Consider the following 19,675-nt stretch of genomic DNA (forward strand, 5'->3'; position numbering starts at 1 on the left):
CGCATTCAAACAGTCCCTCACTACTTTCAAGGACACACTTGCTGCAGCAAAACAAACCTACTTCTCATCTCTCATATTCTCCCTGTCTCACAACCCTAAACAGTTATTCAACACCTTCAATTCTCTCCTCTGCCCCCCAGCACCTCCTTCCTCCCCACTAATCTCAGCTGAAGACTTTGCCTCATTTTTCAAGGAGTAGATTGATAACATCAGAGACTGTCTTGGTCAACAACCCCCAGTTGTTCCCTTCCTCCTAACTGCCCTCCTCCAAAACCAACTTCTCCACCATTACAGAAGATAGACTCTCCACTCTACTCTCAAGATCACATCTCACTACCTGTGCACTTGACCCGATCCATCCCACTTCATCCCAAACCTCACCACAGTCTTCATCCCAACCCTAACCCACCTCTTCAACCTGTAACTAACAACTGGTGTTTCCCCCTCAAGCTTTAAACATGCCTCAATCACACCTATCCTCAAAAAGCCCTCTCTTGACCCATCCTCTGTGTCTAGCTATCGCCCTATAGCACTTCTCCCCTATGCCCCAAAACTACTGGAGCAACACGCCCATCTTGAACTGTCCTCCCACCTCTCCTTACTCCCTCCTTGACCGATTACAATCTGGCTTCCAGCCACACCACTCCACTGAAACTGCCCTAACTAAGGTCACCAATGACCTACTAGCCGCCAAGGCCAAGCGACACTACTCTGCCCTCCTCCTCCTGGATCTGTCCTCTGCCTTTGACACAGTGGACCATTCCCTATTACTACACACCCTCTCATCTCTTGGTATCATAGACTTGGCCATATCTTGGATTGCATCATACCTAACTGACCGGACATTCAGCATCTCCCACTCGCGCACCACCGCACCCCCTATCCGTCAGAGTCCCGCAAGGTTCAGTCCTAGGGCCCCTGCTCTTCTCCATTTACACCTTCGGCCTCGGACAGCTCATAGAATATCATGGCTTTCAGTATCACCTCTATGCTGATGACACACAGATCTACATCTCTGGTCCAGATATCACATCTCTACTAAACAGAATCCCTCAATGTCTGTCTGCTATTTTATACTTCTTCTCCGCTAGATTTCTAAAACTTAATATGGACAAAGCAGAATTAATCATCTTTCCTCCATCTCACGTGACCCCCCCAACGGACTTATCCATTAAAGTAAACGGCTGCCCACTCTCTCCAGTCCCACAAGCTGGTTGCCTCGGGGTTATCCTTGACACTGATCTCTCTTTTAAACCACATATCCAAGCCCTTTCCACTTCCTGTCGACTTCGACTCAAAAATATTTCACGGATTCGTACATTCCTCTACCAAGAATCTGCAAAAACCCTAGTCCATGCCCTCATCATCTCCCGCCTTGACTTCTGCAACCTCCTGCTCTGTTGTCTCCCCTCTAACACTCTTGCACCCCTCCAATCTATTCCAAACTCTGCTGCCCGACTAATCCACCTGTCCCCCGCTATTTCCCGGCCTCTCCCCTCTGTCAATCCCTGCTCTGGCTCCCTATTACCCAAAGACTCCAGTTCAAAACCCTAACCATGACATACAAAGCCATCCACAACCTGTGTCCTCCATACATCTGTAAAACAGAAGCCGCGGAGACACCATCACATGTTTCTCAATTGCGTTGAGAAACATGTGATGGTGTCTCCGTGGCTTCTGTTTTGCATGTTTTGCATATTTCCCATAAGGGATGGGGGCAGTGCTCTAGAATCACTGCGTTGAGAAACACGTGATGGTGTCTCCGCAGTGTTGGATGTTGATCTCCATGAGTTCATTCATCCTCATTTTCACACTCCATACATCTGTGACCTCGTCTCCTGGTACTTACCTGCACGAAACCTCCGATCCTCACAAGCTATCCTTCTGTACTCCCCTCTTATCTCCACTTCCCAGAATCGCATACAAGACTTCTCCCGCGCATCCCATCTACTCTGTAACTCTCTACCACAACATATCAGACTCTTGCCTACCATGGAAACCTTCAAAAAGAACCTGGAGACCTACTTCTTCTGACAAGCCTACAACCTGCAGTAACCACCGATCCACCAAACCACTGCACGCCTACTGTATCCTCACCCATTCCTTGTAGATTGTGAGCCCTCGCGGGCAGGGTCCTCTCTCATCCTGTACCAGTCGTGACTTTTATTGTTTAAGATTACTTTACTTGTATGTATTATGTATACGGGAGAGAGCAATTAGTTCCAGCTGCGTGTAAAATTCTTTCTTTATTTCTTCAATAAAAATACATAAAAATACATAAAAATACATAAATCTTCACATTATGAAGATTTATGTATTTTTATTGAAGAAATAAAGAAAGAATTTTACACGCAGCTGGAACTAATTGCTCTCTCCCATTTGTCTCACGTCAGTCCAGACGGAGTTCCGAGGTCTGCGGTGGAAGTGTGGTGAGCTGGCTTATGTTGCTTTTGAATGTATTATGTATACCCCTCCTCACATGTAAAGCGCCATGGAATAAATGGCGCTATAATAATAAATAATAATAATAATAATAATAATAATAATAATTGGAATAATAGTATTATAATAATATTGGAGTCGCTCTCTGTGATCAGAGGTTTGAAGGTTATTAAACAGGTAAATAATAAGGTGTTTTCACGTCAGTCTTAATGAGTGAGCAGGGTGGAGTGAGGCGCCTGATTCATTAAGAGGTGCGTGCCTCTTAAAATGGACTTTTCACCAAATTTTTCATGTTGAACTAGATACGCAATGTAGTAGTTGCTGCAAAGCATAATACAAGTTTGTTTTTTTTTTTTTCATTTTGCCATTTTGTTGTGGAGATGTTAGGAATCAAGGTATTTTGCACCTAATAAGGTCCCGGTGGGAAAAAGGGTAGCACATCTGAGTTTAGCTGTGTCACATTGAAACCCCCTTCTATAGGCTCTCCTCATCTCCTAGCATGCTCACCTCTGCTTTATTACCCATCCTCCCATACTACCTTTCCAGTGAGGAATCATACTTATGTCGGTTTTGCTCAATGCAACTTTTGAGCACAAGATACATAACTGTGATTGAAAGTGCAGTACAGCAGAGCTGACAGTACAAAGAGAGAATGAAAGACAATAGAAGGGTTTGCAATGTAACATGGCTAAACTGCTGTGCTGGACCTTCAACCACAAGGACCTTATCTGAAAGGTGTGAGTCTTCTGTGCTCTAATCTCCCATCACTTTCTAATTACGAGAAGGTTAGACCAAGAGATCACAGCTGCATCCTTACATATCACACACTGAGAAACCTAAGTTATTGAATGGGCTTGATTTTTTTCAGTAATGTTGCTGCCTGATTACAATTGAGTAACTCATAGAGCTAAAGTACACTCGCCAGTGAAATAATAACACCCATTTGAACTAAAAAAAATTAACTCATTAGGTGCCTAATAATATTATTGCTAATTTTTCTGCAATATAGAAGTGAAAAAAACCAAACATTTTATTCCGCTTTACAGCCACTATTAAATCATTACATTACCAGGGGTGCTGAGTGAAGAAGAAGCTGCACACACTGCTGTCCACACAGTCTATCTGATCTAATACTGGAGATAAAATGAATGCTGAGGTAAGAAGAGGCTGCTCACTCTGCTGTCCATCCAGTCTATCTGATCTAATACTGGCAGTAGTAGAGGTGTTGAGGTAAGAAGAGGCTGCTCATACTGCTACCCACCCTATCAGGCCTAATACTGGAGATATCAGGGGAGCTGATGTAACATAGAGATTGAATGACAATAAGTAGAAAGAATAGGCAGATCACATATCTGCCCATCCTGTCTGTTGTTGAAATAAAATAAAAATCCAAAAAGGCATCTACGGAGATCCTAATGATAAAGCATCTTGTGGACAGATGAGAACAAGATAGAGCTTTTTGGTAAAGCATATCATTCTACTGTTTTCCGAAAACAGAATGAGGCCTGCAAAGAAAAGAACACAGTGCATACTGTCAAATATGGTGGAGATTCAAAATTGTTTAGGGTTTGTTTTGCTGCCTCTGGCACTGGGTGCCTTTACTGTATGCAAAACATCATGAAATCTGAAGATCACCAACAGATTTTGGGTTGCAATGTGGTGTCCAGAGTCAGAAAACTGGGTTTGGGTCCTAGGTCAGGGGTCTTGCAACAGGACAATGAGTCCAAACATACTTCAAGAAGCACCCAGAAATTGATGGAAACAAAGTGCTGGAGAGTTCTGAAGTGGCCAGCAACGAGTCTGGATCTAAATTCAATTGAACACCCATGAAGAGATTTTAAAATTGTTGTTGAGAGAAGGCACCTTTACATATGTGAGACCTGGAGCAGTTTGCAAAAGAAGAGTGGTCCAAAATTCCAGTTGAGAGGTGTAAGAAGGGATTGATTGCAGTAATTTATTCCAAAGAGAATGCAAAAAAAATTAAGTTGAGGGTGCCAAAAATTTTGTCCGGCCTATCTCTGGTAGTTTGTGTGAAATTATGTCCATTTTACGTTTTTTTCTCAGCTTTTTTCTGTTGTTCCAATATATATATATATATATATATATATATACACACACAGTGTAGAAAAAGTACTTAGTCAGCCAACAATTGTACAAAAGATGAGAGAGGCCTGTAATTGACATCATAGGTAGACCACAACTATGAGTGTCAAAATGAGAAAACAAATCCAGAAATTCACCTTGTCTGACTTGGCAAGATTTATTTTGTAAGTTATGGTGGTAAATAAGTATTTGGTCACCTCAAACCATGCAAGATTTCTGGCTCTCACAGACCTGTAACTTCTTCTTTAAGAGGTTCCTCTGTCCTCCACTCAGTACCTGTAGCAATGGCACCTGTTTGAACTTGTTATCAGTATAAAAGACACCTGTCCACAACCTCAAACAGTCTGACTCCAAACTCCACTATGGTGAAGACCAAAGACCTAAACACAGCTAAAATAACAAAGGAGTGGCTTCAGAACAACTCTGTGACCATTCTTGACTGGCCCAGCCAGAGCCCTGACCTAAACCCAATTGAGCATTTCTGGAGAGACTTGAAAATGGCTGTCCACCAACGTTCACCATCCTACCTGACGGAACTGGAGAGGATCCCCACATCCAGGTGTGAAAAACATGTTGCATCGATCATTCCCAAGAAGACTCATGACTGTACTAGCTCAAAAAGGGGGCTTCCACTCAATACTGAGAAAAGGGTCTGAATACTTATGATCATCTGATATTTCAGGGTTTTTTTTAATAAATTTGCAAAAATTTCTACATTTCTGTTTTTTTTCAGTCAAGATGGGGTGCAGAGTGTAAATTAATGAGGAAAAAATTAACTTTTTTAAATTTACCAAATGGCTGCAATGAAACAAAAGAGTGAAAAATGTAAAGGGGTCTGAATACTTTCCGTACCCACTGTATATACGTCTTTTGCAGAATATGTGCCTAATAATACTATAGAAGACAAAAAAATGCTTCTATAAAAGAGTTATAGAGTCAGCCCTACAGGTCATTAAAAGAGGAAGCAAAAATTATTTGGTTAAATCAAGAAATGAACCACCATCTTTGGAAAATTGCTAAAGAGTGACTTATCATTAACAACCAAAATGCTCCAATAGTCAAAAAGCCTTATTACCAGAGCACAAAATATACTGTACCTGTGTATATAATTGGTTTTATGGAGGTGCATAAGTCCAAGTGTTATCTCATATGCCATTCTCTGCAGGGTTGCAAGGTCACATGTTAAGAGGTCAGGCGTCATGCCATCTGCCTTCCGTTGTGCTCTGAGATACCTTTTCAGATCTCCCTACAAAAAAAGAATTGTCAGTGTTCAATGTCAAACTGAAAATCAGGGCATAAAGCTCTGCATAGAGCAGCAGGATCTACAAGGAAATGTTATGTGCAGAATGACTTTACTGCATTCAAAAGATATATAGAGAAAGAAACTCTGAGGTTACTATCCCTTTAACTGTCATCCAAAACAAATACCCGTAACCTTTTTACTACCTCATCTGAGAGCGGTATCATGTAGGGGTAGAGACCATGATTCAAACAATGTGTCACTTACTGAGCTGTTGCAGCAGTTTTGCTAAAATCAGTTTTATTTTCTGCAGATCTACCAGTTCACTGAATGCTAAGCTGTATAACCACACCCACACCACTGATTGACTGCTTTCTGTGAACACTGTGCATAGGCAGAAAGCTTCCTGTAAGTGGTGATGGTAGGGTTATTCTGAGCTCATGAATTTGGAGGACTACATGGCAGCGGGTATACTAGTTCCTCTAGTGATAATCTCCTGCAAATAAAACAGTGATTGTATCAAAAGTACAGCAAGCAGCCCAGTAAGTGAAACATCACTGGAATTACTTCTCTGTATATCATGCAGATTAGGTGGCAAGAACCTGGTGACAGATTATCTTTAATATTCCGTCACCCGAGAACAGAAATGAGAAAAATTCACCTCTGATCAGAAGGAACAGACGATACACCTGTCAGATCTAATAATGTGAAAGGGAACCGGTCATGTAAAATAACATTATTAAACTGCAGATATAACTGGGCCCCCGGCACTGACTGACAATTGGCGGCACTAAGGCTGAGCTGGCTGTCAGTCAGTCCTGGGGTTTGGTTATACCTGCCGCTCTGTATACACTGAGATGTGAATGAAATGGAGTCGGTTTCACTCCCATGACTGAATGCCGAACGCTGCTGGGGGGAATAAATCTAATTTTCTCCTGGCAGCGCGGCCGCTACATAGTGTCAGAACTTCCATATCTGCAGGTTAATAGAGTTATTTTACATGACAAGTTCTCTCTAACCCCTTTCTGACATTAGACGTAATAATCCGTCCATGTGCCCTGACCAGGAACGGATTATTACATCTAGGCGATCGCCTGCGTACACGGGGGTGTGCGGGTGATTGCCGCCGGGTGTCAGCTGATTGTGACAGCTGACACGTGGCACTAAGTTCAAGGAGCGGTCACAGACATGAACACGATCGCAGCATTCCGGAAGCAGGCATTGAGCTAACAGCCTCTCTTCCTTGAATCGGAGACCCCGCAGCATGTCGCGGGGTCCTGATCGTTGCCATGGTGACCCGACGTCATCATGACAACATTCGGGTCACCAGAGCTAGCAAACTTGCTGATCATGCTCAGTGCATGATCAGCAAGTTTGTCAGAGTGCAGAGGTGGCAGTTTCTATAGAATGACGATGCTGCTTTATCTCCATGTTATAGAAGCGATCAGCCTGCAAAAAATGATTGTTCCATAGTGGGACAAAGTAAAAAAGTTAAACTTTTTTTAAAATAATTGTAAAAATATATAAAAAAAATACAAAATAATAAAAAAAAAAATCAAAATATATTCTATCATTAAATAAATATTTGAAAGAAAAAAAAATATAAACAATAAAAGTACACATATTTGGTATTGCCGTGTCCACAACGACCCGACTTATAAAACTTTCCACTAGTTCATTCCTTTAGTGAACACCATAAAAATTAAAAATACAAAACAAGGCAAAAAACAATGCTTTATCATCATACTGCCGAACAAAAAGTGGAGTAACTCACGATCAAGAAGACAGATATAAATAAACATGGTACTGCTGAAAACGTGATCTTCTCCCGCTAAAAACGAGCCACCACACTGCTCCATCAGTGGAAAAATAAAAAAGTTCTAGCTCTCAAAATAAAGCGATGCAGAAATAGTTATTTTTTCCATAAAATAGTTTTTATTGTATAAAAGCGCCAAAACATAAAAAAATATATAAATGAGGTATCGCTGTAATCATACTGACCCGAAGAATAAAACTGCCTTATCAATTTTACCACACATGAAGCGGCATAAACCCACCCCCCCAAAAGAAATTCCTGAATTGCTGGTTTTTGTTCATTCTGCCTCACAAAAACCAGAATAGAAAGCGTTCAAAAAATGTCATGTGCCCAAAAATGGTGCCAATAAAAACGACAACTTGTCCCGCAAAAAAACAGTCCTGACATGACTCTGTGGGCCAAAATATGAAAAAATTATAGCTCTAAAAATGTGGTGATGCAAAAACACGTTCTGATATTTCCAGTACTGGAAAAGACAGTACCAGAGATGTCAGTGTCCATGCGTCGCATCAGTACCACACGGATGGATGCCAGGGAAGAAGCGTTACAGTAAGCGTTGTTCCCTGGCGCCGGGTGCTGAGCATGGTTCTCATTTATTGAGCAGGGGAGAATGATGAGAGTTATACAGTGGGGCAAAAAAGTATTTAGTCAGTCAGCAATAGTGCAAGTTCCACCACTTAAAAAGATGAGAGGCGTCTGTAATTTATATCATAGGTAGACCTCAACTATGGGAGACAAACTGAGAAAAAAAAATCCAGAAAATCACATTGTCTGTTTTTTTTCATTTTATTTGCATATTATGGTGGAAAATAAGTATTTGGTCAGAAACAAAATTTCATCTCAATACTTTGTGATATATCCTTTGTTGGCAATGACAGAGGTCAAACGTTTTCTGTAAGTCTTCACAAGGTTGCCACACACTGTTGTTGGTATGTTGGCCCATTCCTCCATGCAGATCTCCTCTAGAGCAGTGATGTTTTTGGCTTTTCGCTTGGCAACACGGACTTTCAACTCCCTCCAAAGGTTTTCTATAGGGTTGAGATCTGGAGACTGGCTAGGCCACTCCAGGACCTTGAAATGCTTCTTACGAAGCCACTCCTTCGTTGCCCTGGCGGTGTGCTTTGGATCATTGTCATGTTGAAAGACCCAGCCACGTTTCATCTTCAATGCCCTTGCTGATGGAAGGAGGTTTGCACTCAAAATCTCACGATACATGGCCCCATTCATTCTTTCATGTACCCGGATCAGTCGTCCTGGCCCCTTTGCAGAGAAACAGCCCCAAAGCATGATGTTTCCACCACCATGCTTTACAGTAGGTATGGTGTTTGATGGATGCAACTCAGTATTCTTTTTCCTCCAAACACGACAAGTTGTGTTTCTACCAAACAGTTCCAGTTTGGTTTCATCAGACCATAGGACATTCTCCCAAAACTCCTCTGGATCATCCAAATGCTCTCTAGCAAACTTCAGACGGGCCCGGACATGTACAGGCTTAAGCAGTGGGACACGTCTGGCACTGCAGGATCTGAGTCCATGGTGGCGTAGTGTGTTACTTATGGTAGGCCTTGTTACATTGGTCCCAGCTCTCTGCAGTTCATTCACTAGGTCCCCCCGCGTGGTTCTGGGATTTTTGCTCACCGTTCTTGTGATCATTCTGACCCCACGGGGTGGGATTTTGCGTGGAGCACCAGATCGAGGGAGATTATCAGTGGTCTTGTATGTCTTCCATTTTCTAATTATTGCTCCCACAGTTGATTTCTTCACTCCAAGCTGGTTGGCTATTGCAGATTCAGTCTTCCCAGCCTGGTGCAGGGCTACAATTTTGTTTCTGGTGTCCTTTGACAGCTCTTTGGTCTTCACCATAGTGGAGTTTGGAGTCAGACTGTTTGAGGGTGTGCACAGGTGTCTTTTTATACTGATAACAAGTTTAAACAGGTGCCATTACTACAGATAATGAGTGGAGGAAAGAGGAGACTCTTAAAGAAGAAGTTACAGGTCTGTGAGAGCCAGAAATCTTGATTGCTTGTTTCTGACCAAATACTTATTTTCCACCATAATATGCAAATAAAATGAAAAAAAAACAGACAATGTGATTTTCTGGATTTTTTTTTCTCAGTTTGTCTCCCATAGTTGAGGTCTACCTATGATGTAAATTACAGACGCCTCTCATCTTTTTAAGTGGTGGAACTTGCACTATTGCTGACTGACTAAATACTTTTTTGCCCCACTGTATTTAAGTGATAAAATAGACAGCAGCCACCGCCTGCGCTATAAATAAATAAATAAATAAATGAATGAAATAAAGGGTGTGGGTTCCCCTGTATTTTCTATAATCAGCCGGGCAAAACTCACAGCTACAACCCTCAGCTGTCAGCTTCAGCAAGGTTGTTATCAAGAATAGAGGGGTTCCCACACTGTTTTTTTAATTATTTAAATAAATAATAAAAAAAATGGCATGGGGTACCCCCAATTTTTGACAACTAGTCTTGCTAAAGCTCACAGCTGGTGGCTGGTATTCTCAGGCTGGTAAGGGGCCATGGATATTGACCCATCAGCCTAAAAATAGCAGCCCGCAGCTGCCCAGAAAAGGCACATCTTTTAGATGCGCTAATTCTGGTGCTTTGCCCGGCACTTCCCACTTGCCCTGTAGTGGTAGCAAGTAGGGTTCATATTTGTAGGGTTGATGTCACATTTGTATTATCCGGTGACATCAAGCCCACGGATTAGTAATGGAGAGGATTCTATAAGACACTTATCCATTACTAATTCTACCTATCGGACTAAAATAACATTTTTGTGAGGAAAATATGATTTTATTATTTTCACAGTTCAACGTTATAAACTTCTGTGAAGCACCTGGGGTTTCAGGGTGCTCATCAGGCATCTAAATACATTCCTTGAGGGGTATAGTTTCAAAAATGGGGTCACTTTGGGGTTTTCTCTTTTTAGGCACATTAGGGGCTCTCCAAATGCGACATTTCGTGCAATCTCAATTCCAGCCAATTTTGCACTGAAAAAGTCAAACGGCGCTCCTTCCCTTCTGAGCTCTGCCATGCGCCAAAACAGTGGTTTATCCCCATATATGGGGTATCAGCGTACTCAGGACAAATTGCACAACAACTTTTGGGGTCCAATTTCTCCTGTTACCCTGAGGAAAATAAAAAAATTGGGGGCGAAAGATCAATTTTGTGGAAAAAATATTATTTTTTATTTTCACGGCTCTACGTTATAAACTTCTGTGGAGCACTTGGGGGTTCAAAGTGCTCACCAGACATCTAGATGGTCTAGTTTCCAAAATGGGGTTACTTGTGGGGGGTTTCCCTGTTTAGGCACATCAGGGGCTCTCCAAATGCAACAAAGCGTCCGATGGCAATTCCATCCAATTTTGCGTTGAAAAATTCAAATGGCGCTCCTTCCCTTGAAAGTTCTGCCATGTACTCAAACAGAGATTTACCCCCACATATGGGGTACCAGTGTACTCAGAATAAATTACACAACTTTTGGGGTCCAATTTCTCTTGTTGATCTTGGAAAAATAAAAAATATGGATCTGAAGTAAATTTTTTGTGAAATCTTCTATCATACAGACCCCTCAAAGTGATTTCAAATGTGATGTGGTCCCTGAAAAAAATGGTGTTGTAAAAATGAGAAATCGCTGGTCAACTTTTAACCCTTATAACTTCATAACAAAAATAATTTTGGTTCCAAAATTGTGCTGATGTAAAGTAGACATGTGGGAAATGTTACTTATTAAGTGTTTTGTGTGACATATGTCTGTGATTTAAGGACATGAAAATTTAAAGGTGGAAAACTGCAAAATTTTCAAAATTTTTCGCCAAATTTCCATTTTTTTTCCACAAATAATTGCAAGTCGCATCAAATTTTTTTTACCACTATCATGAAGTACAATATGTCATGAGAAAACAGAATTACCGGGATCCATTGGAAGCGTTCCAGATTTATTACCTCATAAAGGGATAGGGGTCAGAATTGTAAAAATTGGCCTGGTCATTAACATGCAACCCATCCTGGGGGGTAAAGGGGTTAAGACTGAAGCGCCAAGCATCCTAAAATGTTCTTGTAGACACAATAGGGCAGATTATACCTGTTCTAAATAAATTGTCTAAAAGGAGACCAGACAGAAACTGCAGGAAATTTATCAGCGGTTCACTATGACCAATTTGGCACATATACCCATAGCTAGATAAGTTAAATTCTCTTGTCTTTTTAATGCTGCCTCTTGCCTAACTTACTCCACATCATTATTTAGTGCCAAAATAATGATACAATCTTCCAACACCACTTAAACTTTTCTTAAAACTTTTAAATAATGTTTAGAGAATAAAAAGTGTGTGTAATACATAATATCTTTGGCATATGGCTGGTACGCTAGTTTTGTGCACTTTGCCTAATAAATCTCTCCCTTCTTGGCTATTCCTCCTCCTTATGTGCCTCTGCTATACCCCATCCAGTAAACATGCTGTATTTTAGAAAGTGTCCCCAGGACAATGTCATTCATTTTTAAATTTCAATAGCTAGAAAATGTGTAAAAGTATAGAATAAAAGTATAAAGTATAGTAGATATCAACAGATGAAACTAAAAATAAAAATACATGCTTGAGATGAGCAAAAAGATTCGATCTACAATAATCCGGCATCTAATTCGGTTCCCGTGGCTCCTGGTCTAGGGCAACATTGATTTGTGCACCTGCAATCTTCTGTGCCATCCTGGGCACCTCTGCCACTTACTAAGTCTCCGCGACATCATGTATGCAGCCTGGTAAGCAGCAGCGGCACATAGGACATAGGATTACCACTGCAGATGGGAGGACTGCCCTAGTTTGGCTGCCTTGGAGGACCGAATTAGACCCCAGATCAGGCTAGTTTGAATGTTTTTGCTCTTCTCGAATACATTCTTTATACCATTAATGACAGTAATGTCAATTTTTCCTGGGTACACTATTCCATGGTGTCAAGGATTATATCCGTTAAAATCAATAATTTTTGGTTCCACAGCGACAATGATTATCGCTAACAGTTGTAAATGTATTTAGACTGTTACTCCAACTTTTTGAATATACTGTATATCATACACCATATTTTCTATTGATTTTGTCACTTTCTCATAGAGACTTCAATGGTAGCAACAGTTCAAGAAAAGATTAATAAAAAACTGCATCTCATTAATCAGTAATTATTTGTATTATTACTATTTGCACTTTTTAGACTTCTTTTGTATATTTATGCCATTAGGGCCTCATACTGGGCCGCTTTTAGATAAAGTGTAGCAATATGCAAAAATTACAAGTCCCAAATGTTAAGATATTGCACCATCATACAAACATTTAGAGGACATTTACATGAGCTGATTTCAAACCGTTAAAGAAGCCCGCCTCCAAATTCAGAAAGCAAACTTACCAGTTGACAAAACTCCATGATAAGAAGGAAAGGAATAGTTTCTGTGCACAGTCCAAGGCATTGCAAAATGTTGGGATGCTGCAGGCTTCTTAAAGAAAAAAAATTGTCAATACAATGGCTTTTAAAAATGGGAAAAAAAATTCCGCTAAATATAACAATGCATTTTTGAATGAACAAAGTAGATAAGGACTTTTGATGTTCCATGTTTAAGACACTTTTTAATATGCACAGTATGATATTAAAACACGTGGGTTAGTTTTGTGCTGTGCATCCATGAGCTAACTCAATAGTACTAAATGTGGTGTACATTATACTACATACCGTATTTTTCAGACTATAAGACACACTTTTTCCTCCCAAAATGTGGAGGAAAATGGGGGGTGCATCTTATAGTCAGGATGTACTGACTCTGGCTGTGGTGGGGAGGTGGGCGAGCGGTTTTGGCAGAGCAGCGGGTCACAGAGGCAGGAGACAGTGGCTCCAGCTAACTCCTGTGCCCGTTGCTAAAGAAAAACGAATATGCACTGCATTCCATGGCCATCCTTATCCTGGTATGACTGGCCCTATCCCATTCCTGGTATGATTGGTCCCATCCTTATCCTGGTATGATTGGCCCCATCCTGTTCATGGTATGCTTGCTCCCATCCTTATCCTGGTATGCATGGCCCCATCCATACCCTTGAATGATTGGTCCCATCCTTACTCTAGTATTATTTGCCCCATCCCGTTTCTGGTATGCATGGCCCAATCAGAAAAGATTTTAGAAAAACAAAATTATTACAATTACGGTACCTTCCTTCGCTCCCTCTCAGTCCCAGCGTCCTGCTCCGGTGCCAGCAGCTGCTTAATGCTTGTAAGCCAAACCAGATCTCACACTTTGCACTGACGACGGGCAGTACCCCAAAACACAGTGTCTGCAAATTGCGATTCTGGCTTGGCTTTTATCCTAAGTCATGTATCAAGGCTCGTTAAAGGGTCAACATTGACTTTTAGGATTGCTACTTCCAATAGGTGGCACTAGAGTTCTAATCCTCTTCCTCTCTGAAGAGAAAATTTGCATAATTAGCATATTTCCCGAAGGAGCTTTGCGGCTTTAAGTCTCCTCATCCCGACATGCTTATCATGTCATTCTCCGCAAGGAGAAATGATACTTCTTGGATATCGGTCAGACGCCTCTCTCACAGCCAAACCAGATTTCACACTTTGCACTGACAAGGGGCAGTACCCCCGAAACACAGTGTCTGCAAATTGAGATTCTGGCTTGGCTTTTATCCTAAGTCATGTAACAAGGCTTGTTAAAGGGTCGACATTGACTTTTAGGATTGCTACTTCCAATAGGTGGCACTAGAGTTCTAGTCTTCTTCCTCTCTGAAGAGACAATTTGCATAATAAGCAGCGCATGGCATGGACATAGTGTGCTGCTTGCAAGCTGAAGGGCAGCTGCCGGAACACTCACCGGGACTGTTCATCGGAGATCGCAGGTGAGTATTTATTCCTCTTCAGTAGCGCGCAGTGTCAGGTACCGTCTTCCTACTGCTGCCGGCAGTCACGTGTGCCAATACTTAAGAGAAATGAATATTCAGAATATTCATTTCTCTTAAGTAATGGCACACGTGACCGCAGCAGCAGCAAGCCGGTGGCTGACACTGCGCGCTACTGAAGAGGAATGAATACTCACCGCTCTCTGCGATTAACAGTTCTGGTGCATATTCCAGCAGCTGTGCTCTGCTTGTGAGCAGCGCATGACATCCCTGCCATGCGCTGCTTTCAAGCATTAAACAGTTGCTGGTACCTGAGCAGGACACTGCAAGGGAGCGGAGGAATTTAAGTGTAATGGGTTTTTTTATCTTTTTTGATCATGCATCTTTTTTGATCATGCATACCAGGAACGGGATGGGACCAATCATACCAGAATAAAGATGGGACCAATCATTCCAGGAATGGGAAGAGGCCAATCATACCAGGAATGGGAAGGGGCCAATCATACCAGGAATGGGATGGGGCCAATCATACCAGGATAAGGATGGGGCCATGCATACAATGACTGGGATGGGGCAAATCATGCCAGGTTAAGGATGGGGCCCTGCATACAGGAATGAGGGAGATCATTCCTGCCAGGATAAGGATGAGGTGAACCATTCCTACCAGGATAGGGATGAGGGGCCATGTGTATCAGGATGAGGATGATGGGACCATATTTACCAGGATAGGTGATATTAGTAGAGAATTGACCACATTTTTTGCTTCAGTTTTTTTCCCCTAATTTCCTCCTCTAAAACCTAGGTGCATCTTATGGTCCGGTGCGTCTTATAGTCTGAAAAATATGGTATATGTAATTCTGCATCTATCTTATAAATAAATTACTAAACAAAAACAAAACTATATACGGGATTAAATAAAGAGTTAGCGTGAAATATGAGTAGAGTAAATAAAGGTAGCAACTGCTAAATAAGCCATTACAACTATTACCAATTCCGTATGAGTAGATCTTTTGAAATTTGAATTCACGGATTTCAATAATTTTTCCAAATAATTTAATTTGCAATCAATAAATTAGTACAAATCTCAATACTGGGAAGCTACTACCCCTACTCTGGAACTCTCTACCACAACATATCAGACTCTCACCTACCATCGAAACCTTCAAAAAGAGCCTGAAGACCCACCTCTTCCGACAAGCCTATAACCTGCAGTAACCACCGATCGACCAAACCGCTGCACGACCAGCTCTACCCTCGCCTACTGTATTATCACCCATCCCTTGAAGATTGTGAGCCCTCGCGGGCAGGGTCCTCTCTCCTCCTGTACCAGTTATGACTTGTATTGTTTAAGATTATTGTACTTGTTTTTATGTATACCGCTCCTCACATGTAAAGCGCCATGGAATAAATGGCGCTAGAACAATAAATAATAATAATAATAATAATAGCTACTGATTGCTCAGAAAATACCCATGAGGGCTAGGAAAGAGAAAGAGAGATGAGCCTGCTGCTCATAAGAGCTAACACTCTACAGAAGAAAGAGAAAAAGAGAGAGAGAGAACCCCGCTGACCATAACAGCTTACACTCCACAGAAGAAATAGAAAAAGATAGTAAGAAAGAGAGGACCCTGCTGAGCATAACAGTTTATGCTCTACAGAAGAAAGAGAGAAAGAGGACTCTGCTGACCATAAGAGCTTACACTCTACAGATGAGAGAAAGAGAGTAAAAGAGAGAGAGGACACTGCTGACCATAAGAACTAACACTCTACAGAAGAAAGAGAGTAAGCGAGAGAGGACCCTACTGACCATAAAAGCGCACACTCTACAGAAGAAATAGAAAAAGATAGTAAGAGAGAGAGAGGACCCCAATGACCATAACAGCTTATGCTCTACAGAAGAAAGAGAGAAAGAGGACTCTGCTGACCATAACAGCTTACACTCTACAGAACAAAGAGAGAGAGAGAGAGGACCCCACTGACCATAAAAGCTTGCATTCTACAGAAGAAATAGAAAAAGAGAGTAAGAGGAATATCTCAGAATCTGGAGGAATGACATAAAAAATCCCAGAAACTGGCGATATACCAAAACTTACAGGGGGAGTACAAACTGACCCCATATCTAGAGAAATTAGAAAACCCCAAAGAGAGACAGATCCTGAGCCGGCACAGACTGAGCGCCCACAGCCTACTCATCGAATCCGGGTGGCACCAATAGAACTACCAGCCCCTAGAGAGCAGAATCTGCCAGCAGTGCCCCCAGGAGGCCGTGGAGGACTAGGCCCACTTCCTGCTTAGGTGCCCCAAATAGAAAGAGAGTAAGAGAGATCATAAAAGCTTACACTCTACTGAAGAAATAGAAAAAGAGAGTAAAAGAGAGATAACCCCCTGACCATAAAAGCTTACACTCTACTGAAGTAAGAGAGAAAGAGAAAGAGAGAGAGAGGACCCCGCTGACCATAAAAGCTTACACTCTACTGAAGTAAGAGAGAAAGAGAGAGAGAGAGAGAGAGAGGACCCCGCTGACCATAAAAGCTTACACTCTACTGAAGTAAGAGAGAAAGAGAGAGAGAGAGAGAGAGGACCCCGCTGACCATAAAAGCTTACACTCTACAGAAGAAATAGAAAAAGAGAGTAAGAGAGAGAGAACCCTACTGACCATAAAAGATTACACTCTACTGAAGAAAGATAGAGAGAGGACCCTGCTGACCATAAAAGCCTACACTCTACAGAAGGAATAGAAAAAGAGAGTAAGAGAGAGAGAGAGGACCCCGCTGATCATAAAAGCTTACACTCTACAGAAGAAATAGAAAAAGAGAGAGAGGACCCCGCTGACCATAACAGCTTACACTCTACAGAAGAAATAGAAAAAGAGATTAAGAGAGAGAGGACCTCACTGACCATAAGAACTTACTCTCTTTTTCTCTTTCTTCTGGAAAGTGTAAGAGAGAGATAACCCCGCTGACCATAAAAGCTTACACTCTACAGAAGAAAGAGAGAAACAGAAAGAGAGAGGACCTTGCTGACCATAAAAGCTTGCCCTCTACACGAGAGAAAGAGAAGGAGAACCACGCTGATCATAGCATGAGGTGAGGGGGATATGGCACTGACAGTCACTCATCATTAGCCGTTTGCATGGTACTAACACTATATTTACAGCTGCTGTTCTGTTTCAATAACACTAGTTGCCTGCAGTACTACCTACAGGGCCCACCATTTACCCTGTTACTCCTCTATAGATTTTTGTTGGAATTTGTGTATAGGGTATACAGTGCTGTGCAAATTAATTGGGACAAAGCATTTTTTTAAGTAAAATCGTAAGTTGGTTACCAGTCACACCTATTCAAAGCAGTTAAAACTGGTTTGAATCACTGACTGGTAACCAACTTACGATTTTACTTAAAAAATTGCTTTGTCCCAATTAATTTGCACAGCACTATATATATATACAGTATATATATATAATAATAAATGCCCTAAGCAGCTTCCGGTTGTAACAACTTCCGTCCAGTTGTAACCGGTGACGTCACCGCACACCTCTTTCCATGTTAACCCTCAACACACACTCCTCTCACCTTTCACCATCTCCACTCACGTCCACTCACTCTTTCACTCCACATACGACCCTTTCTCTCACTCCGTCTCTCATACTCACGCCATCATTGCCGCTGATCCACGATCCCCGACATCTTCTTCCGCCGGCGCCATCCTGGATCCAGACGTCCTCCACGCCGGCGACATGTTCTTGTGGCGACGCCATTTTGGATCGGCGAAATCCCGCGATACTGAAGATGGTGTCGCCGCAAGAACATGTCGCCGGCGTGGAGGACGCCGGGATCCAAAATGGCGTTGGCGAAATCTCGCGAGATTTCGCCGACGCCATTTTGGATCCCGACGGCACCATGTTCCTGCGGCGACGCTATTTTGGATCGGCGAAATCCCGCGATACTCAAGATGGCGTCGCCGCAAGAACATGTCGCCGGCGAGGACGACGTCGGGATCCAGGATGGCGTCGGCGAAAACTCGCGAGATTTTGCCGACGCCATTTTGGATCCTGACGTCGTCCACACCGGCGACATGTTCTTCCAGTAACGCCATCTTGAGTATCGCGGGATTTCACGATACTCAAGATGGCGTTGCCGCAAGAACATGTCGCCGGCGTGGACAACGTCTGGATCCAGGATGGCGCCGGCGGAAGAAGATGTCGGGGATCATGGAGCAGCGGCGATGACGGCGTGAGTATGAGTGACGGAGTGAGAGAAGGGGTCGTATGTGGAGTGAAAGAGTGAGTGGAGATGGTGAAAGGTGAGAGGAGTGTGTGTGTTGAGGGTTAACATGGCAAGAGGTGTGATGCTATCGCATCCTCCCGATGCGATAGCATCGGGCCATAATCTAGTATATATATATATATATATATATATATATATATATATATATATATATATATAGATAGATATTCAGTTTAGTGAGGAGACTTAATAACAGCTCCTTTGTTGGCAGAGACTTGTGCCATGTGACATGGAGCCTGTTCTGGTGGTTTGGACTGCACCAGATGGAGTGTGGGTTGGAGGGCAGTTCAAGCAACTAGAAGGAAGTGCATCACAGGAAGGGCCAGATTGTGGCGATCTTGAGGAGAAGAATGTGAGAGCAACAAGAGGGAGGACGTGTTGCATCTCCATTGAGCGCCATCGGCTGAGCCGAAGATCTCTTCGGATAACAAAGGATAGTGCCCAGTTCTAGGTCCACCAGGGGAGCAGTTTGCAGTGACGACATTGACAGGAGAGAGTGGAGCCGAAATCCCTGGGAGTATCAGCGACGCAGCTGGAGGGCCCTCCAGCAAGCCAGCAGTGGTAGCATGCACCGGTTGAAGATTCACCCTATTCCCTACTCATGCAGTTGTCAGCTGTACGAACGGAGCTCTGCAGCATTACAACGACAAGATCCAGGTTGCAGGGTCCTGAGCTCAGGCCCACCGCAGGGATCACACTGAGATATTATGGGTCGCCCTCCCAGGGCTGTGGGGTACTCGGTACCGGGCCAGTGTCAGCGGGATGTGTCACAGCAGCGGTGACCCGGTCCGTGGCCCTGGGCGCCCAAGTAATGGGGGAATTGAAATGGTGGAATGTAGTTGATTAAATGAATAGTTCGTGACGCCACCCGTGGTATTTGGCAAGTGAGA

The 19,675-nt window shown here is 42.6% G+C and overlaps 1 protein-coding gene across 2 annotated transcripts in view; it reads right to left on the minus strand.

Annotated features, from left to right (window-relative positions):
• LMTK3 (lemur tyrosine kinase 3) overlaps window positions 1–19,675 on the minus strand; it is a 131,913-nt gene that overhangs the window by 33,770 nt on the left and 78,468 nt on the right. Inside the window, exons 7-8 of one of the 2 annotated variants that reach the window (XM_073571143.1) lie at window positions 13,019–13,103; window positions 5,643–5,791 (exon numbers count right to left, since the gene is read on the minus strand). In XM_073571143.1, the coding sequence (XP_073427244.1) occupies window positions 5,643–5,791; window positions 13,019–13,103 (234 nt within the window). Of the gene's footprint in view, window positions 1–5,642; window positions 5,792–13,018; window positions 13,107–19,675 lie in introns of both variants that reach the window. The other variant, XM_073571142.1, reaches the window with a different exon arrangement.

The sequence above is a fragment of the Dendrobates tinctorius genome, unplaced genomic scaffold (genome assembly GCF_039654945.1).
Source record: "Dendrobates tinctorius isolate UK_male_01 unplaced genomic scaffold, ASM3965494v1 ptg000028l, whole genome shotgun sequence".
NCBI classification, from domain to species: domain Eukaryota; kingdom Metazoa; phylum Chordata; class Amphibia; order Anura; family Dendrobatidae; genus Dendrobates; species Dendrobates tinctorius.